At 40.4% G+C, this 22,671-nt stretch overlaps 1 protein-coding gene across 1 annotated transcript; it reads left to right on the top strand.

The window, feature by feature from the left end:
* Positions 1–595: 595 nt before the first annotated feature.
* T265_09972 (hypothetical protein) lies at positions 596–22,147 on the top strand (the record flags this gene model as incomplete). The annotated part of the gene is made up of 5 exons (XM_009176209.1): positions 596–667; positions 10,997–11,410; positions 17,322–17,497; positions 19,400–19,663; positions 21,958–22,147. One exon carries the CDS (start codon positions 11,009–11,011, stop codon positions 11,408–11,410), a length of 402 nt encoding a protein of 133 aa, XP_009174473.1.
* Positions 22,148–22,671: the final 524 nt, after the last annotated feature.

Here is a 22,671-nt window from a genome sequence, read left to right as displayed (position 1 = left end):
AAAATTTTGTATTTTGTAGGTTGAGATCGACGGGAAAATATTTTTTGACCAGGTTCGCCGAACAAGATATATTTTGCGATTATAATCGCATTTGTTAAATCTGGGGAGTGTAGGGCAAACAAACGTCAACAAAGTCAACAACAGGGCGAAGCCTGCACTAGATGTCTTTATTCTTGAAGAACGCCGAAGAAGGCCAAAACACGCTAAAGTGTGATTTCGTGTTTTATATCGAAGAAAATCCAAAGAAAATACAAATCGGTAATAGTCCGTGACCTTGAAATTTTGCCCACCTAAACGAAATGCCATGTCACCGGAAGATGCGAATGGATTAGACTAACTCCCCGGTAAAGTCACAGCTTCGAGAACCCTATTGCGTCGGCGAAAATAATTCGGGTGTGCAAATAGCTGGTGGCTCTCCGCACATAAAACCCAATCTAGCTAAGAATTGAAACTCATCCATGCACTAGTCGAAGCGTAGGAGGATGCTTGCTACCATGGATCTACGTAAAAATCCCAGAGTAGTGCTAGAAACAACCGTACTTTCTTCCACTAGTGGGAGAAAAACGTAAAATTTGTTTTATCTTTTCAACGGTTATTTACTCAATGGTATAGTTGCATATTCAAAAGCTGTGTGCTTTCTCGTGTATTGCTAGGAGAAAGGTGCTTGGTGAGTGCCTTCTGGTTTATTCATGTGAATGAAAACGAAGTCAGCAATCTACTCGAAAATTTTATGTTGTATGTCTTACTGGGATTTTCGGGCTGTTGTAATCTTTAAGATCTCATGAAATCTATTAAGAACGATTTGGGTGTTTCTGGAAATGATATTCTTACGCTTGTCACATAGCCATTTACGAACACTACCTCTCACACAAGCTATTTCTTAGGAAATTGCAGGGGAGATTGAATGAGTGATTTTTCGGAAGGTGCTGTTTTATTTGCTCCTTTGTAAATTATGGTGTCGTGATAATGAACACCCTGAAGGCATCCGGACTACAGTACAATTATTGGGTGCTCTAGTTGGCGGCAGCTCACCAACGGTCCCTCATGAGTATCCGTATACGTTTTATAGGCAACATACGCCCACGTTCGCACGAGGTAGCTATCTTAGGTGCACGAGTTCGTTGCTCAGCGTTCTGCTTTATAAATCGAGGCAGAACATGCGTATTAGTGCTAAATAAACCAGTTACAACAAAGAATTAAGTTTTCTTGCGTCTATTAAGGGCAAGGTGAAGATGTGGATGGCGCTTAGTTCGTTCGGTGTGTTGTTCAGTGATATAAAATCTCATGAGTGCTGCTTGTCTTGATACGCAGAATTCGAAAAGAACCCTGCCTGTAAGTAGCTCAGACTTCAATGCTTCTATTGAATTATGATGTCTTACTTAGCAACAGGGGACTAAAACCATCAAACAAGAGGCAGCTGATGCGCAGGGATGCGAGACTAGCCTACATTCCTCAGGTTTTCTGGCAGTACTGATGAAGATTGCCAAGGTGCAATGTCACAAAAGGTACCTTTTCAACCAGCAACTGAAGAATGTCTTGTGGAAGCTCTTAAAACATGATAAATATATCGAACAACCTCATATATGCGCATGGATGAAACGATGAAAACCATTGCTGTTATGATTATAGAGCCCAATAAATAAGGTATTGGCCCGAGCGTGAAGTTCACGGGATGCTCCATCCGCCGGTAGGAATACTCTCCATATTCCATCGTCATTAGAACTTTCAGACACATCACAAATGAAAATTCAAGTGGATAGAGGAAATTTTCGACCATAGGGAAGAAGAGAAGACAGCATTTATCTAGCATTTTGTAGAGGGTTTCGGGAGAATCTCTCGGGAAAAGACATAAGTTTTCTGATATCCCCTTTTTCACTGGACAATGTCAGGATGTCACGCTACACATTCGCTCAACCAAACAGGTTTCTATATGGGACGAGTAAAACATTATTAGTGAAAGGAAGAAACCACACTGAGCTGCATCTGACATGCGCGTAAATAAGGAGATCCGGTGAAACTTTGTCTGCGTGACTTAAGGAAACCAGTTATCCAGAATGGTGTAAAAACGTAAACAGAATTAGCAGGGGTTGGATGGAGTTTGTGGAACTGCCGATTATGGCGTAGATTATGACTTGAGATCCATCGCATCTGAGGTTCAAAAAACCTGTACATTATTGCAGACCACCGTGAATCAGACTTGTATGAAACGTGTCTCAAAGAATTAAACAATCTGGGGCACTTCTAATTGTGCGACATATTCCTTAAGCAATAAAATCACGAAAGTCATAACAGTAGTAATACAAGTGCGATAGTGGTTAGAAAGCTATTCCAGATATATACAACTGCAAAACAATTGCATCAGACACTAACAGGAGGAACAACAGCATGGCGAAGATAAAACAGTTAGGTGCTGACGGCAAACTATACCAAAATATAAATAAAATACTTTGGCGCTCTGCGAAATTCCGGCGGCATGTAATAAATGAAAAATTCCGAAAGATAATGCTCTTTGACGTTTGCCGAAGTCTGAGCTTATACAGACAATGTCGATAGCGGAAGGAAATCCAACTGGAGGTCAAATTTTCCCAATTTTATGAACAAACACCATCTCTGTTTTGGTTACAAAGCACCTGAGGGATGGTATCCTATATTGTTTTATTATATAGCCCTACTACGGACTGCCCTGGTCTTACGTCCATAAAAAAACAAGACTACTACCTCATAACTTAGAGGACGAAGCCTTGGTACCCTGAAACAACTAAGAAGCATATAAAACTTTGATTACAACTTGTCGCATGAGTATAACGATGGTGCTGTAAAAGGTTTAAGGCGAGGATTGGAAAATTTTTACCACCAATGTGGTAGTCTATACGCCTCATCAAAACGCTCTAAAGCCATCATGTTGCTAATGAAGGCAGCAAAGTTTTGCAGAAAGAGGAATGTAGATCTTCGTAAATAATTTGGTAGAGCAAGCAACGTTTTGTTACTTCATTGTCTCTTTTCTTTGTCTGGAGACGGAGACTGGCATTTTTTGGGATTGTCACTTTAGGTTGTCATTCAAAGCCACAACAGGAGCACTTGAGCCCATCGTGGATGAAGCTAAACCCGTGCTACCAAAAGTCTGCTGATAAATGTTGGTAACAGCCTAACTTCAAAAATTAATTTCTCTTGAGAAAGCCTTGAGCTGTAGAAAAGTTGCAGATCCGGAGAGGACAGCAAGGACCGTCGTGACAGGCTACAATGTTTCCGGATATTAGAAGAGCTCGGGTTATCAGTGAAAAAAGCTGTGTGTAAGCTTTTTCAGGCTACTTGAGTAAAGCAACAATCTTTTGCGTTTGGCGCTGCGTCTTATAAGAAAGTGTAGCGAAAAGTATATAAACGAAATTAGACGTTGAATTAATCGTAATGATTTATGAGAGGCTGGTTATTTGCAAAACAGCCAACTCCTCTGGGACACCAAACGTTTCCTAATGGAAAGGACAAAAAATATCCCAATGCTGATATGCATTTTTACACAAATTTTGCTAAAATACGGAGCATCAGCTTACTTTTTAAATATTAAGGGAAAATTTGCTGACGTTTAATTTGTCCTGGTCGGTGATATATAAATATTTTGGCGACTAATTTGATATTAGTTTAATCGGAAAGTTGTACGTCTGAGTGAGGACAAGGGCATAAGAATCGAACGTGCTTATAATAGGGGGCATGCCGTCAATGAATACCGAAGCGTAGATGCACATCTGCTCGCTAAACGCATGCATAATACTAAAGGTCACTTTTACAAGCTCAGGAAACCCCTGCTTTAAGTAACGTAAACAATTTCTTTTCCCTTTGAATGCACTTGGAAAACGTTATCAGCAGAAGGTTTCGAAACAACCAAGCTGGAAAACTGAAACCGACAATAAATTACCATGTTTGATATGCTTTTGTAACGACGCGATGCCCACTGGTACCTATCTCAATATTGCTCTCTACTTCTACTTGGCGTAATGTATCCGGATGCAGTGTCATCCTTAGAGAGGTCTAACAGAAAGCAACTCACTCCTGTATCCACTGATTTCTAACTAAAATTGAAAGACAAACTTTGAGTTGGAGCTTTGAACTAATTTAAGTAAAGATCTTTCTGGAATTTCTCCTAAATTACTCCAGAGTTAAGTTGACGTGTAAGAAAAATGGCAAGTCTTCCATCGTTGCATGTTGAACGTATAAATTGTTGCCTACTTGATGGTGCTGTCTTAGACTTGCAGCAAAACGTGCAGCAAGGCACCCTTAACCAAAACAATGATGCAAAAACTGTGAGTGTAAATTGAAATCCAGACTAGATACTTGAAAAGCCGCCATGTGTGTCAACGGTACGCCAGAATCCAGAAAATTCATTTATTTTTATTGCAGCCATTTGGAAAATGCTTAGTGCACTCAAAGTGATGGCCAGAAAAAAAGTTTTCCGACCAAGACTATAAGTTCGAATTTGTTTAATTTGTATGATGTTTGTCTGAATATGAAACATATAATTCCTTGTGACCATAAAAGTTATAAAATGCTTCAGAGTACAAACTCCCCCATTGAGTACCACAAACACTTGATACAGTTTCACCGCATCCATTCATGTCTTGCTTCCAGCTATTATGTAGCTGCGAAAAATTCCTTGCTGAGTAGGTGGCTGGTATTCAAATGAGTCACTAAAGCTTCAGCTATAGACTGATGTTCTAAATATACTAATGTGAACACAGAATGAATAAGGATGCATTTGGTACTATTCTTTAAGCACAGTTATGTATTATTTAGCTTAAACCTTATAATTTACTTCCTTTCGCGCTGGACCTGAAGTTGATAGCAATCAATAATGAATGCACTGCTTTTCGGAAAACAAAAATGTTTTTTGAATCGACAGAATCTGGTAAATATTGCTAATTTTGTGTAACATGGCTTGTTGTTAAGGCCTCTTAAATTTTTCTGATAACGCTTTATATAATAAATTCAGCCGAATTTCATAATTGCCGAAGATAGGTTGAAATATAAATAAAGATGACCGCGAGAGGTGATGGGATCCGATCGAGACATGAGGTTGAATTTAGGGCCATATAAGATCAACAAAAAGACGCGCTAAAATGCCATAACTTCGTAGACCTTTACTTTCTGCGGGACTCACCTTCTCTACTTTCTATTCATCAGGCAGAGTGCAAACATACTTGAAAGCAAACGGATGAATTACAAAAACCACAAAAACTCACATTGTGTTTAAGATCCATTAGAATCCCCCCTGAGAATGGTAGGTACCGGCAAAAAGCGTCTTGCGCGGCAAATTTTCCGAAGAAGTTTCGGGTTTTCACCTGATTAATAACATTTCTTGCATGTGATGGTTTTTGCGGGAGGTTTATTGTTCAGTCTCACATCACTCTCGTTTTGAACAGTCGTCCTCCTGTCCTGGCCCAATTATTCATGTGAATGCACACCAAAGGAAAGCACTAGACTCGAGTTCCGCTCTTGTTAGAGATCATCAGCAGTGCATATGCAATGGCCGTGCCGGGGTTTGAACTCCGGACACCTGACATGCGAGGCGAACATGTTACCACTATTCCACCAGCGCACGTTGGACGCATCTGAATTCTCACGTCTGAATGGGTGAACCTGTTCTCACTCTACATCGTTGTCCTAAAGTAGACCGTTTGTACTCCCTCAATACCCTCTTCGTTCGCAGGATCTGCCGTATGAATTACACTGACCTGTATTCCATCTTCAAACTTTTCGCGCGTTTTTCTCTGGTTCGCAAATTTACAGTTTGGAATCCACAATGACAGCTGGATGAGTATACTACTAATGAACCTCTTCCAAGCAGACGTTTTGATAATCTTCTGTGGACGAAAATTCACATATGATGCACTTAGGTCAGATGTTGTTTCAGATGCAATGGTGTACCTACAGAAAAATCCAAAATCCAGCGAATGATAGCCAATTATCTTCAACCGCCATGTGGTTGTACATAACCATTGGAATAAACATAGCTAAATACCTGAATAAATAACCCAGGAGTTGTCTCCTACTCTGAGTCTCTTCTAGAATGTGAATCCCGAACAACTGCTCTGGCAGGTCAGTGGGTCAGGCTAAGGTGTTAGTCACACTTGCAGGCTTATAAGCCTTTTAAACCTTTCTTGTTTGGAGATCATTATTACATTTTGACGACAAATGAGTCAGACTCTGGTGGTTCCGCACGGAGAAAAATGAAGTACAAATGTTGGGAACAATAATGCTACAGTACGCTTACTTTTCTTGAAAGAAATAGCTTATCCACGTAAGACGAGGTGATCACACTCACTAGGTTGCTCTGATTTGGCCAAGTACCAGTCGACTGACTTTCTTAAGGCGGCATTTTGGCATAACTATTCTAGGAGTAGAAACGGACAAAAGAAGTTCAGGCAATGATTGTCATTACCAGCAAACTTATCCACACTAGTCATTAACGTTCCCCTCAATGTATATATTGTGACAGAACATTTTAATGGCTTGAGCCATTGACCAAATTGGCGCGCTACGTGCCACTTATGCAATAAAATCATTTCTTAAAAACCGTTTTGAACAGTCGTCCTCCTGTCCTGGCGCAATTATTCATGTGAATGCACACCAAAGGAAAGCACTAGACTCGAGTTCCGCTCTTGTTAGAGCTCATCAGCAGTGCATATGCAATGGCCGTGCCGGGGTTTGAACTCCGGACACCTGACATGCGAGGCGAACATGTTACCACTATTCCACCAGCGCACGTTGGACGCATCTGAATTCTCACGTCTGAATGGGTGAACCTGTTCTCACTCTACATCGTTGTCTTAAAGTAGACCGTTTGTACTACCTCAATACCCTCTTCGTTCGCAGGATCTGCCGTATGAATTACACTGACCTGTATTCCATCTTCAAACTTTTCGCGCGTTTTTCTCTGGTTCGCAAATTTACAGTTTGGAATCCACAATGACAGCTGGATGAGTATACTACTAATGAACCTCTTCCAAGCAGACGTTTTGATAATCTTCTGTGGACGAAAATTCACATATGATGCACTTAGGTCAGATGTTGTTTCAGATGCAATGGTGTACCTACAGAAAAATCCAAAATCCAGCGAATGATAGCCAATTATCTTCAACCGCCATGTGGTTGTACATAACCATTGGAATAAACATAGCTAAATACCTGAATAAATAACCCAGGAGTTGTCTCCTACTCTGAGTCTCTTCTAGAATGTGAATCCCGAACAACTGCTCTGGCAGGTCAGTGGGTCAGGCTAAGGTGTTAGTCACACTTGCAGGCTTATAAGCCTTTTAAACCTTTCTTGTTTGGAGATCATTATTACATTTTGACGACAAATGAGTCAGACTCTGGTGGTTCCGCACGGAGAAAAATGAAGTACAAATGTTGGGAACAATAATGCTACAGTACGCTTACTTTTCTTGAAAGAAATAGCTTATCCACGTAAGACGAGGTGATCACACTCACTAGGTTGCTCTGATTTGGCCAAGTACCAGTCGACTGACTTTCTTAAGGCGGCATTTTGGCATAACTATTCTAGGAGTAGAAACGGACAAAAGAAGTTCAGGCAATGATTGTCATTACCAGCAAACTTATCCACACTAGTCATTAACGTTCCCCTCAATGTATATATTGTGACAGAACATTTTAATGGCTTGAGCCATTGACCAAATTGGCGCGCTACGTGCCACTTATGCAATAAAATCATTTCTTAAAAACGCAGCGTCTCCACCTTGCATTTCCCTCGAGATGCCTATAATGGCTCATCACTCATATCAATTGTTGCCTATAAACGTGGCCATTTACCCATACTTCTCCTAATCATCGGTGAACAAAACTGAAACTTCTGCACATGTACGCATTTTTTGCGGCCAGCGATTATGATGACTGCTGGTTGTGTAACATATTGGCACAAGTCTACAAATCAAACCTGACTGCATTTTTCTAAGCAACAGCAACATTCGAAAATCAATACTTTATTATAAAAGCTTCAGAAAGACCCATTAAAGCAGATTTAGTCGTTGATGGCAAGCTTACATAATAAAAAAAGCCTCCTGAATTTTGTATCGGCACAGAGCCATTGTTCAAGTTAGCTACTGCCAGAATTCCATTCATCTCCTTTACTGATCTAACTAGGAAAATTCAAATCCTACACAGCAGTAAAAATGCTCATCCTCTGAGAAACCGAAATTACACAAAGGTGAATCATTTCCAGATTTCTGGATGAAAACTATGTACGACAGAGTACAGAAACTGCCTGAGGATAAGTCTGGCATCCCTAAAAGTCTAAATACAACCAAAACCATTTTCTAAGCTTTTTCTCATTGCTATCCTCCCCACTGATGGGTTTTCGCTCGGTACAACTGAAGCTGTAGTATCAAAAGTTTGAAAAATCAGATTTTTATTTAAGGCTGATCTTTCCTCTCTCAACTATTCCTTGCCTTCATTACGTCAGCTTGCATTTAACCTTTTCAAGGTCAACGGAATAAAATGTAAATTTTAATTCCAGCTCAATGGTTTACAGTGAGATCAAACTTATGTTGCACCCATATCGAAAGACCGATATGAAACTTTCGGTTTCTATCAATAAGTTCCTAGGAAGCCCTCCATCAGACCTCTCCAGTTAAATGCACGAAGATATATAGTAATTTGCGTTTTGGGTTAAAACTCATTTGTAGCTAAAATATTATCGTAAAATATGAGGCATAAGCTCAGCTGCAGGAGCGCTTCTACATCAAAGGAGCCCATCAGAAGAAGAGGTGATTTAGCGGACGCAGTTACACCATGTTGTAGCTATCTAAAACACACCTGCCTACCGAATTGTGCAACCAGACAGATTGATTTGCTGTGCGATTCTGGGCCTAGGGAACTGCTGATATAATAATGAAGCCACCTAAATGCTGATGATTTGTCAGAAAACTTTACCTCAGTAGTCCTTCTTACCGAAAAGAATAATATCTATTCAACCATGAACTTGAAAGTTTACCAAAAGCCCATGCTATATGTGTTGTCTGTGTGGCTCGAACGGTTAAGACGTTTTTTGAACACTTTAAGTTTAAGTGACGAGTTTTGCTAAAGAGAAAGCTGTTCATTTAGCCCAGTTTTTGGAATTTGATAACACAGTTGTCTAGAAATTTAGATGTATTTCTAAGTTCATGATCTATAAATTCGGATTTCTGAAAAGATCAATAATTATTAGGATTCCGACGACTGTCTTAATCGGTGACTGGAGAGGTTCAAAGTGACAGTGGAGCTAAATTTGGTGGCATGAAAACAAATCAACATCAGATTCTTGATTTATCAGTAAAAGATAATTCCAATTGATATTTAGTCCAAGGCCGGAATGGTTGAAATAGACTCAGTTGTATCACTCGGAACCGTGGTTAAATTCCATATTCATCACCTCGAATTTCTCGAAATCACCTGACGTAGGTAGAAAACTTGACATTTAAGTTTTGTTCTCCAAATGACAGACGTCAAACAGCCACAGTACTTGCTAGGGGATATGTAATAACGGTTTTACCTAGGAACTCGGTTTGAGTTGGCCATAGCTCTCAACAGAGCTGGTACACATTTTACGATATTGCTGATCTATACATGTACTAGGAGTTCAGACATATTCATATAAGTTGGTGAACATCAGAAAGTTACTCTCGTCTTCTGGACTAAGTGAGTGTGCACATGGTCTATTCAACAGTTGCCAAATGACCTTCTGATGATTTGTTTGATTTATTGCAATCAAAATCTACCTTCAGTTTGCAACTGACCATTACTTGGATTGAAAAAAAGTTGACCAAGTCTGAATTAAGCGGTTTTCACATGCGTACTTCTTTCTTATCATGCTATTTGTGCCAGGAAATTTATAAAACCACAATATGTAAAGCAGTTATTCAACATATTTCCAGGCACTCAAGTTGACAACTGTTTGATGTTTTTGTTAACCCGGAATGGAATTGTGTTGTGCTAAGTAAACTAAACGGCAAGATACAAAAGTATACATAAAAACTGGCTTTACGCCGGTGATGCCTTTCAAAAAATGTAAAATCAGTTAATTTAGGGTGTCATATTGTCCAACAAACCTGAAGCGCTGAGATGTAGAGAAAATCTCCCCACTGCTTACTCACAAACCTTCATTAGTTTGCATATACATCCTCCTTTTGCCCTAAAAGCGCTCCCTTTCGAAGGATACAACAGAGAATTTGCTCTTTCACAGCCGTTTTCAGGCCAACGATAAGCATAACTGAAGATTTTGGTATATCGATTTCTGTGCTTGAGGTAGAGAAAGCTTGACCCATAGCTCAACAATCCACACTGCATTCCCAAACGATGGGACTGCAACAAGGAAATTGCATATGGTCGTACAATTTTTACCACTCCGTCAGACAGTAGGTATAAACTAGGGCTTTGGAGTTGTAGGATACTCAAAGTAGCGAGGGTGAAATAAATAAAAATAAATAACTGATGACATAAATTAAAAAGCTTGCTGTTCATGTCATCCAGACATGGAGAACTCATGGGGTCATCTTTTTTAGTCATCTGTGCAGGAATTATACAGGAGAGCATTTAGGAACTATCTTAAAGGAAGGTTCTCGCGAAGGATATCCGGTTGTTTAAGAGAACCTATCTACGGTTGCAAAACGGTGTGTAGGTGAAAGTAAACTTTTTCTGAGAGATGTTTAAACTCAGGCTACTCGTTAAAGTCTGCAGAGCATGGATTGCAATTACTCACCCGTTATATGCCGTCGCTTGACAGAATGGTTTTTGCTTGATGCATGATTGCTACACTTCTCTATTTACGTTTAGGAAATTCATAAGTTGAAACCGCTTAAATTCGTAAAAGTAAACCGTAAATTATTTGTCGCTTTGTTTTTATTTGGTTTCCAAGGCTATACCACTCCGAATTCTTTGTAGATATTTCATGAATAATTTGACAGACCTAGTTTACTTATTGTTACAATTCTTACATCTATATTACCTGTTTTAGTTTTTGAAAGCAATGGCAGGTTATCCTGATTTGAGCGCATTGAGCTTATCGGAAAACGCAGGAGGATGTGCTGGCGAAAGTTCAGACGATTCTAGTGATGAAGGCGAAATGTATGAAGAAATGTTGGGATGTTCGTATGACGAGTACGGTCAACTGGTTTCCTCGGCCGGCAGCAAAACGCATCAACCAGAAGCACCGCAACCTGAGTGCCCACCAATCCCTCAGTCAGTGCCGCAACCCTGTCCTCAGCCGTCTAATGCTCCTAGAAGGATGTCTTGTGGAGGACATATGGTGCGGAAAAAACTGACGCTATCAAAAGATACATCCGGAAAACTTGGTATCAAACTAAAGCGAATGGGCAGCGTAAGCAACCCGTTGTTTAATAAGGATAAAATTTGTGACAACATGCTTTAATGTGAATACTATAGCCAAAGTTTATATTAACGGATATTGCTGCTACAGTTTAGAGCGCCGTTGAGCTGTTGCATTCTTCGTGTTCGAGCATTATTGCTAAGACCTTGTTGACTGAGGATAATGTAAACCTTCCTGACATCATCGATCATATGGTCGTCCAACTGATAGTCGCAAATAAGTTGCCACATTTTCCCCATACATTTATCTACCATAATGAACCAATGTACGTCATCGAAGTTGTTAGAAGTCTGCATTCATACTTCACCCAGGAAAAAACCCTCTAGTTTTCTGTTCGAAAAAGTTGAGAACCACAAGTAGAACTGCACTTTAAGGCGTTTACATAATTTAGGTCACTGCATACAATTTCTAGCCTGCAAGGAGAAGAAAAAATATTTGGTGTTTAGGACAGTAGGGATGTGTGCCGGTGTTTTCAGGATGGAGGTAACGTAACTTCATTCAACGGTCTGCGATTCTCGCCAAGCAGTTCGACTTTGCGCTCAACGACACAGATTTTGAACATTGAACTAAACTGAGCATTCAGTACTTGTTATGTGATTTAGGTACATCTACCGGCAGTTGGACGACAATACTGGGCTTCACTGATGTCACCTATATCATGACGCTTGTAATAAAACAGTATGTGATCGATCTCAGTTTTCATCTGTATGAGACTTCAGTGTGAATTATTTTGTAGTGAGCCTGTAAAGTGTAAACACTGTAGATGGGTGACAACTTAGTCGTTCGGATTTATGAACACCATAGCCATCACAGGTTGGCACCAGTTAATTCATCAGGCGATTTTAAAAGTGACTAGTCACTTTTCAAACAATTTACTGCTACGCTACTTACTAATAACTGAGCTGCTGTGATCTGGAATGAATCACAGATGGGAATCGGTGATCTGAGACGAACAATGTTTTTTCATGGTTGAGCTCAGCATATGCAAGAGCTGGTGACGGAGTGATGGATTGCCCGTCACCCGAATTTTCGAGCGCAGATTGTTTAATGGAACCCACGTGACTAAGACCCATTGCCGTTACTGGACAAGGGAGACCAGGCGGACGTTGCAACACCTAACAGACCTATCTACAAGGTACTGTCAGACCTAATCTGCTTCATCATATCGAATTGTCTGGCCGATTTGAAAGCAACTGGCTAAGGAATTCACAGGTCGAAGTGGGATCGAAAGGCCCAGCGCTCACTTGGCCAGATATTTGAGTGGTAGGATCACGTCCTTCTTTAGCGTTGTTTCCTAACCAACCACTACCTAAACTTTAACCGGGTCTGACAGAGAGGCATCAATAAGGTAAACTTTGTTGGATCTGTGTTGCCCTAAACTGCACTCACTATTTTTAAGTCAGTTTTATTGAGCCGGTACAATATGGCTATCGACCACAGGTCTACACTCCTACCATGGTTTTCTTGGTATAAAATGAAAAATAAGTTTGCAAAATAAGTTGTAAAACAGCAAATCTTTGAAGTAGTTTGATTGACGTCACAAAGTGTAAGAGTTGGGTTTCGCCAAGTTACTGGAAGCCGTCAAAGAGAGTGGGATTTACTTTGCAAACGGGAACTGCCCCTGAAGACAACAATGCGATTCATGAGCATGTGGGGTTGCAATCACGACCACTCAACGTGTGTGTTCCAACCTGAGTCCATAAACATTTTGATCAGGATTCAAGTCTTCAAGAGCAGAATTGATAAAATCGGCAGGGATAACAACTTTAATAGCATAACCGTCAGCCGCATGCTTCACTGTTTGGTTCTCATCGCAAGTTAATCACTATGTAACTTGTTTTGTCATATCTTTCATTCCCACGTAATCCGATGCTCACAAGAAGATTCGCAGAGTAGATGGTGCGACAGAATGGTATTGTTGTCCAGTCACAACCACACGATTCTGAGGACATGCTAACGGCCAGCGAAGACAGGCCCCACATGCACGATTCACCCCGGAACCCGAATTGCCTATGTTTACCATGTTACCTTTCGTCATTCTGCTAAATTTACAGCTTCTTGGGCTTGCACGTTTGCTCCCCTGGGGTGCGACACTGATACACTTCATCAACGAACAGTTGCTGTGCTCTGTATTCTTAGACATCTACAGACACGAACTTACACCTCTGTCATTCTGGAAATCTAGCATACACAAGCACTGGTACGGAATCGACCAGATGTCACCTCAATAGATTTTCAGCACGGTAGTTTACCCGGAAAGAAGCTAGTGGATACTCAGATCGTGGGAATAATTTAACTGTTGGTAGGTAGATCGCGATCTTTTTTGGGCACACAGTATTAGAGAACCACTGTGCTTTACATAGACCAGCAATAGGTAATCTCAGCCATTCTGCTTCTTTTCTTTTCGCTCCAAGGCTTTAAATGTAATTAGATGAACTTTATGGCTGTACGGAAGGAAAGCATCTGTTTTAATAATGATGATGATGATGATGTACAAACTTCGAAAGCAGCTCTACGGGCATAGAACCTTTGGTCGGTATACATACAGGGCTGCCAAAACAGCAAATAGTTTGGCTATCTTCCAGTAACACACTGTCACAGGCGATAGGAGTCTGAGTATCGATTGTTTATTTGAGTGGTTGAAACTACACAGTACGACCCATCGTATGACGTTTGGCATGCACCAGCTCACTTATAACCAGTTACAATTCATGCTGCACATAGGCTTCAACAATCGGCTGAGTTTGATTTGTAGTTGAGACGCTGTTTAAAGTGTTTCGAGGTTTGCTGTTTAATGTCACTGTCGATCGATGATGTAAAGTTTGCAGGGATGTTTGTGTTGTTTGATTCAGATGTAGAATAGATCCGTTATCGCAAATCTTCGGCCAAAAGAGTGTGACAGTGCCAACTCTTAAAACTCTCAATAGATAATACGTAACTTGGCTTATGTAAGAAACACTCATCTATCAAATATTTGTGCCAAATTGAGGGCTTCAACCTTCAGCAGTTTATCAAGACTTAGGCTTGTTTGCTGGTTATTCTCAAAGAACCAGCGTGTACCCACACTACGAAATTCATTCCTCAGTACGACAGAAGTCCGTATAAACACACTGCTCTGGTTAAAGTATAACTAAAACACTGTGTTGAAGCCTGACAAATGAATCCGCACAGTCAGTTTGCATTATCCAAATGCAAGTTTTTCTGTTAGATTTGAGAAATTTGAAAGTGGATGTGTTACCAGAGTAAGTTTTGCTTGTCGAAAAGCAAATTTTATTTGAGTTACGAGTATTAAAATCACGCACTTTTCTATCAGAGTTATAGTACCGTTTAAGCAGATGTGTGGATCACGTGCACTTGGTCTTTAATGTCTTTCAAAGACAAACATGGGTACCTCTGTATTCTGTCTCGGCTGAGTGTGGTTAATCTCATTCCAGCCTAGTCCAATGGATACTGAAGATACTAGAGCAGAGTTGGTGACCAACAGTTCATGAAGTGCATTGGAGTCTGTAAGTGTGCGGAACTCGACTGGCACTTCTCACTCCCTTTATTTAGCATTTCAACGTTCAGTTCTTCTTTATAAGTAGTGTCCTTGAGGAAACAGCTGATTTTATCCATGAATTGTAGCGGCCGTGATGGATTACCGCTATTTTACCCAAGTTTGCATCCTTATTTTTTGAAATTTCATCATATCCTGTGAGGAAAGTGTTAAATTGAGATTTCAAGACTCAAGGTATCAGCACAGTGATGGCGCAGCCACAAGCAGTTTGTGCACCAAAATGTAGAAGTAGTGTGGCGTGGGAGATACATAGATGGCAACGTTCCCATTGACTATCAGCACTACCGGATACAGGAGTCGTGAACTCACCTTGGTAAAATCTCCGTTTCTGTCGTGAATATCTGAACAAACCTCATGCATTCTTAGATGTTTTGATGGGACAATGAGGCTTTTGGTTTATTGTACACCTGCCTAAAATAGACAACACGAAGGAAATTACCCGTTTTTGTTCAATACAACACAAGAATTGCTTGACTAGATTTTTGTTTTAATAGGGTTAGACATGTCTGTACACTTGACAGACCAGATTGAAAGCTGCGGATACTATGAAGGAAACCAATTATCCCAAAATGCCTATACTGTACCACGCGAGAACTCACCCCCAAGCCGGAGTGGAGGTCTACAGGCTGACACGAAACGAGTCATCGTTACCGATAAGATGACGAAACTCGTGAACGCAACCTTAATAACGATGTGTAAGACAGCACAGCTACGCTTGTTGCTGAAAGCCTAGAGTATACGCTTAATTGTGAGCACACATCTGCACAATATTGTCAATGTCAAGGTGGATACTCTTCCACCTGGTTTCCATATATACGGAAGAGCNCTGCGGATACTATGAAGGAAACCAATTATCCCAAAATGCCTATACTGTACCACGCGAGAACTCACCCCCAAGCCGGAGTGGAGGTCTACAGGCTGACACGAAACGAGTCATCGTTACCGATAAGATGACGAAACTCGTGAACGCAACCTTAATAACGATGTGTAAGACAGCACAGCTACGCTTGTTGCTGAAAGCCTAGAGTATACGCTTAATTGTGAGCACACATCTGCACAATATTGTCAATGTCAAGGTGGATACTCTTCCACCTGGTTTCCATATATACGAAAGAGCGGAGCGAAAGCATTTCCCTCCACATTTCAGACCACCCAAATGAACGTAATGTTTTTGGTTGGAATCCCGACTCTTCCATCACCAAACAACTTATCACCGAAATGCACTGGGCTTGCATTTCATCATCTTTTAAAATAGTCACACCAGGTGCGAGAACCGTATACTTTCAGTCGAGCTATTTCTCATGAAAAGTTACCGACCAGTCGTTGCGTCCACCAAGTTATTTTTTGTTATTACTAAGATTTTTGTGATATTTTCTACTCGATATGATTCATAGCAATGACTTTAGAATCAAAATGAGCTGCGACACAAGTACTAGCATACCATAACTGCGCTGTTTATACCCTAGCTCTGAAAAAGCCTGTAATCTTGGGGATGCATATACTCCTCTATTAACTCATGGTGACCCTCAATGGTCCCCACGTATTCTATCTACAATATCTCGACTATTTATCCCTATGTGTTGGGAGTAGAACGGTCGGATGACTTACATCCAAAGTTTCCTCACTTACCTCTGTAGGCTGACATTGTTGCGCCAATACATGTTACTCAATCAAAAGTCAACCGGACATTTATGACAATAATTAAGCAGAGCAGGCTCATGATTCACACTGACACTGCCAACCAGGATGACACAATTGGGAGAACACTCATATTTACTTTCATTACTCCCGCTTTCTCCGGCATATGTGTACGGAAATGGAGGCACAATCATTGCTGCTGTGGGTACAGATAAGAAAATATCAAACCAGTAGGTAATCGATCAGTTTTTGGTTTCATAGTGTTGGCGTCATCGCTTACCCCAATGAGTATATAGCTTTTTGTTCTGTTCAATCTAGAATAGTCACCAAGTAAACATACCTATTCAACCATTTTGAATTAATACAACCCGACCGGTGTGATTGTGCAGCCTCTTGTTTGTTTTTGGTCCCGTGACGGCGTCCTGTTTGCACTATGCTCAGTAAAAAAGCGTTTGGAAATCACCCAAGTGGCATTTTCTCTCCATAGGCACTAGTCAGTAAACGATGCGTGCAACTGACTTTCCTGCTATTTGATTTGTTCTTTCTTTCCCTGAGGTTGGTATTCTTGCTTTTAAAGTTATCAATCTTACTGCTCCTTTCATGATTCTGGGGTTAAAATTCCTCCAGGTTAAATTTTAATACAATTGTTTTTGCTGTAGTTTGACGGGTCGACCTCGTTTTGAAAACCAGAATGAACCTGAAAAACATTGAAATGATTACTTTCAAGTTACGTTTGTTTGCACGTTTCTCTGTTGGCAGCGAATCTTCTTTTGTTTTGTCGAGACCGGCTCCGCGGCAGCTAGTAAAGGAATCGGGTTTGGGGATCAGCTGATAGGCATCAACGGAGTTCATCTGCCTGGAATGACCGGAAGTAGCCTCATGCAATGGATTTCACAGCAGAAAGCGGTAACATTCAAATTCGACGTTGTATTCAGGTAGTTTGCTCAAGTACCGCCTATTCAGACTAATTATGGTTATGTTTTTGACATGATCCGCTCACGATATACAAACTTTAACTGCTAACTTAGCAAAATCGCGCTTACAATGATACGCTTAAAGGCTACTATGATGATATGGATTCTTGTTTTAAATATTCCATAGAATCGCTGTTCATAGCCAATTTCCACAGTTCAGGTCGCATGGAATGAAGCTTTTTTAAGTCCCCCAACTACTATTGTAGAGTAATAACTGGATATTTCGTGGGCCAAATTTACTGCTACTGTAGTATTCGTCTTTGACGTATGTCGATGGGTCCGCAATCTCTTAACACCTAAATAAATGCCTCATCAGGTCATCAAATTGCTGAGGTGCGACACAGTAGATCAGATATCGCGGTTCATTATGATTGCAATCGGGACAACTGAATCGCTAGAATAATGCTGTCGATTTCCGGTTTGAAGAAACATTACGAGAGTTTTTGGATATCTAGAAAAATTTCAAGCTTCATAATTTATGCGACGTAGGCAAACTGGAATTTTATCATTGGTGACGTGCTAAAACATTTAGAATGTTGCTCGATTTACTCCGCAAGGGACTGACTCACTTTAAGCATCTTACAACTGTCTTACGGTTCGCCTACGACAAACCATTTGAAAGAGCCAGTACGGCTGGGGCCGCGGAAAATTTACAGCACAAATGAAGTAAATTCTTCATGGTTAACTACATGGTTTGCGAATTGTCCTTTTGAGTCTGTCGTTGCTATTCTTTTAGCAAGAAATGCAATTCTGACCCAATGCTATTGTAAGATTCCGTCTCTCAATCCATGCCTTGCGTTTGGTTGGTTAAATCCTTATCAAGACTTAGTCAGCAGAAAACCATTTGTTCCGGTTTACTAGCCTTTAATAGAATGTAAAAGTTTATAACCTAAGTTCCATAACACAGACGGTTTCCGAACCGTAAACCCTTACTCTTTAAGTGTAAATGTTTTTTTTCCAGCCAAATGTATACGACAATGTGCTTTTAGGGCATACGGTAAATTTGCTGACATGTTAAATAGAGAAAAGACAAACAAAACTTGAGAATCAGCGGATCAATTTACTTTTTGAGGTGGTTGGTAAACTTTACATAGCTTCTAAATGCACACCAGTTACAGGTCAAGTGCAACTAGGATGGGCTCTGTTTATCAACAGTTAACTACAAACCCCGAACTATTTCCACAGGAAGTAAATCCACGTATTTCATGCGTCCAAAGGAACGACGACAATGCTGAAAGACCCGTGGAAACAAAAGTTCAAAGGGTTTGTTGGGTGCGGATTTTTGATGATACGAAGTGTTTTCCATAGGACGAAATAGGGGTGGAAATACAAGAAACGTTATAAAAGCAGAACAGGTAGCTAGACTGTGAAGTCGAACTGACCTATAGATTTGCTCCCAGTTTGACAGTGCTTGGTATTCAGATTAAACTTCAACGATGCTACTTGCATCTATTTTTCTACAGGTTTCTGTCGTGAACAACCTGTCACTAAACTAGGAAGCTGTGTACTATGAACCGTAGACACGAAAAGTATCGATTGTGCTGACAGTTTTGAGTAAGAAAATACAAGAAATCTCCGGAATATCCATTCAAGCTTCTCGTTTAGCTTCATTTTAACCATTACTTTAAAGAAAGTTTGAGGAAGACTTCCATCGGGGCTGCAAACGAAGGGCTCTCTAAGTGTTTCTGCTTTCTACTTCACGCCTTTCTTCAAAGTAATGTGAATGGTTGCTTTTGCCTTCGTATATAGACAGATTGTCACACTTGAGTCTCTCGCCTATATCAGTTGTCTTGCACGATGTAACAAAATAGTGTGATTTACTCACAACTTTCTGAATTTGTCCTTTTTTTGGACAATTACCAGGCCATACGATTTTGTGCTTGTGGGAGATATCACTGCGAAAGGTGAACTTATATATTCCACATATAATGGAAAGCTTCTGGGGAAAGTGAAGCTCGATAAAGTTTGCCTAAAGGGTTACATCAAACATCTGCTACTGCTGGAAGTCAGCGGTGTTCGAGTGTTATACAAAAAGCCTATGGAAATCCTCGAAGCATTCAAAATTTCATCAACATCTTTGTGTCTTCGCGTGATGCCTCGAATTTTCGCAAAGTATCTCCTCAAGGGGTGAGTTTTTGCAGACAATATACAACGCTGCATACAAAAATATGAACTAGGGTGATTGGGAATGAGTATCGTAATTGGTCGCTACCGGGAACGTTGATACATGGAATGGATAATATTAGTGAAAACATTTGGTGGATACGGTGTAGAGCATGCAGTACTCAAGATTATAGAAGTTTGGATAGAAAACCCTCGGATCTCCTACGCTTCGTTTATTTTATGGCTCTCAAAAGGTCTTTGAGATATACGGGTCACTTTGCGTTGGTGTTCAGAAGAGGACAAAGTAACTCTTCATTGCCACGTTACGCTTTGCACTGCTCCTTTTGATATTTCAATCCCAAACGGAAAAGTAGCGACACTGTGATTGGCCTGTGACTTTGGCCCAAAATTGCAGGTTGTCCGGTGTAATAAGCTGGCAGTGGGTTAGCATCGATGAAGCTATATGCAATACTCACCGCATGAGATTAATGATTTGTACGAATATAAAGCTCACCTTTATGTGCACACCACCGGCTGAGCAGGCTACAGCCTAAAAAATAAGAGTTTACCAGGAACTACATCACAAAGCTGCTACTAGTAGTTTCACTACGGCAAACACCTAAAGTGCATCGTTGCGATGTTGACAATGTATGGTTACGCGTAATGAGCTCAACTGAGCTAAGTTATCCTTCCTGCTGATTTCCATCAGCAAGTTNATAAAGCTCACCTTTATGTGCACACCACCGGCTGAGCAGGCTACAGCCTAAAAAATAAGAGTTTACCAGGAACTACATCACAAAGCTGCTACTAGTAGTTTCACTACGGCAAACACCTAAAGTGCATCGTTGCGATGTTGACAATGTATGGTTACGCGTAATGAGCTCAACTGAGCTAAGTTATCCTTCCTGCTGATTTCCATCATCAAGTTTCATCCAAGTTGCATCAATCATACCATGTTTACTATCCCGAATGTGTAGGTAGCAACATAAATCATGGAAAATATGCGGAAATAGGGAAATGAGAATGTGCCCCTGTAACGAAGTGCCTCTTGGAGTGACTCTGGATGATCCACGCAATCTGAGATCAGGCCAAGGATGTCCTTTCAAAAATAGGTCTGACTCTTGCTTACTCTTGTCATGACTAAAAAATAAATTAACGCACAGTATGGTGCACAAAAAAGCCAAGTTATAGATATCAGAACCTTACTGGATTGATAGAAAGTTGTATGCAAAAAATGAACTTACTTCAGCCAAGCGAGACCCTTCATCCTTTTCGTGACCTCGTCTGGTGGGCATAGAATCTTTATGATAAGGCTAGAGTAGGAAACTAGCTCATAGTGTTGGTTTCATTTGTTTAAAAGAATGGGATAAACACTTGTGGGTGATTGAAGTTTTAAGTTAGCGGTTCTCAGTTCAATATGTTGCTTATTAGGAGCTTGAAATGTTCACAAATGTTCCAACATGTTCCAGTTGTGATAATAACACGGTTAGCAAAGTTTCTGTCTCGTCGAATGACAGCCAATAATGACGGCTTGGCCGTACGTATATTACAGGAAAAATCAAGCGGATACATCGCCCTAAATGTTACTTAGCTCGATTCAATTATTCCCGATATTTTTCGATCCTGGAGGTTCAACAAACATAGTATGTAAACATGGGATACGGGCACTACCTGCGACAGTTTTTCTCTTACACTGTAGCTTTATTTGTCCGATTATTGAGCTGCTACAATACTGAGGTGAGCGGGTGCGTAATAAACCGTTGGTATTCTAGTAAAACGGTCAAAATATGTCAGTAGCCTTTGACGAGTCTCTAAATTTATTCTTTTCGTGAGGAATGGTTTTTTCCTATATGTAGGCGCAGCTGAGAGAATCATTCAGATGGTGTTTATTTTTTATTTGGTTTCGTTATTTTCAACATATCCTGGTGGTATCTTACTCGGTGAGTACCACGTGACACTAACCGAAACTAATCGACCTGCAAGTTGGTGACCGTTCCTAAAGAATCCCACAACAGATACACTCGTTTGCAAATCAATTGCCTGGAAACTGGGCTGAATTTCTCGTTTGTGATGTTCTTCAACTAAATCTGTTGCACAAAAGCTGCCTCATGTTTCAGTTAGTATGATATTCGCCTACCTGATGAGCCTCATGAAGGGCGAAACCAGTCGTCGGCCATCGATAAGTTTTCAGCTACCTTGTGAGTAGTTCCCTTTATGAAAAGTCCAGAACAGTATTCTATGGGTAGACAACATTTCAGTCTATTTAGATGATCCTGTAGGCACTTAGAAACTCATTTGCATTTTTCTTACCTCAACAGGCAAGATAAAGAAACATTGTCAAAGAAGCTACATTTCTCTTCACCGGCTGACTGAATATGACCGATTGCAAAAACACATGATGAATTTCATCTTTGAGCTAACAAATTTGTTTTTGATATTTTTTATAGTACAGAAATATAACGTAATTCTTATGCTGCATTTTTTATTCAATTTATAAATTATATGTTTATGGAAACATACAGTGCTTACGGTTACAGATGATTCTTCATTATTATAGAAGTAACACCAGCTTTGTGAGTCGCATGACTCTTCTTACGGCTGAGGTGTACTGCATAAGGCTTATGCCGTTTGGTCTAACCAATGCCCCAATAAATAGAATCTAACCGCCATCAGAACGGGGTAGGGAGTCAATCGACACTCCTGTCATCTTATTAGCGCTAGTCGAACGGGGTTCTTAAAACACTCTAGACTACGCTGTTTGCCATAATCCAAGCGGCTGCGACCAGTATGCACATTTTCACGCCTTTCCCATAGTGATTTACAGAAGTGGTTTGGTAGGAAACTCACGGACGTGTACAGGAAAGCTATTTCGATGTACTATTTTAGATACCGAATAGTCACCACAGTTAACAGGTTTAGGAATTTAGGAGGAATTATATTCACACTGATAATTGAAAAACTGTGTACAAAACTACCTGTCAGGCGTCCACCTGGATTAGATGAAGCCTCTAGTTAATAAGGTGCCTTTTAAG

Source organism: Opisthorchis viverrini (genome assembly GCF_000715545.1).
Source record: "Opisthorchis viverrini unplaced genomic scaffold opera_v5_321, whole genome shotgun sequence".
Classification (NCBI taxonomy): domain Eukaryota; kingdom Metazoa; phylum Platyhelminthes; class Trematoda; order Opisthorchiida; family Opisthorchiidae; genus Opisthorchis; species Opisthorchis viverrini.
This window is presented reverse-complemented; position numbering and strand designations above follow the sequence as displayed.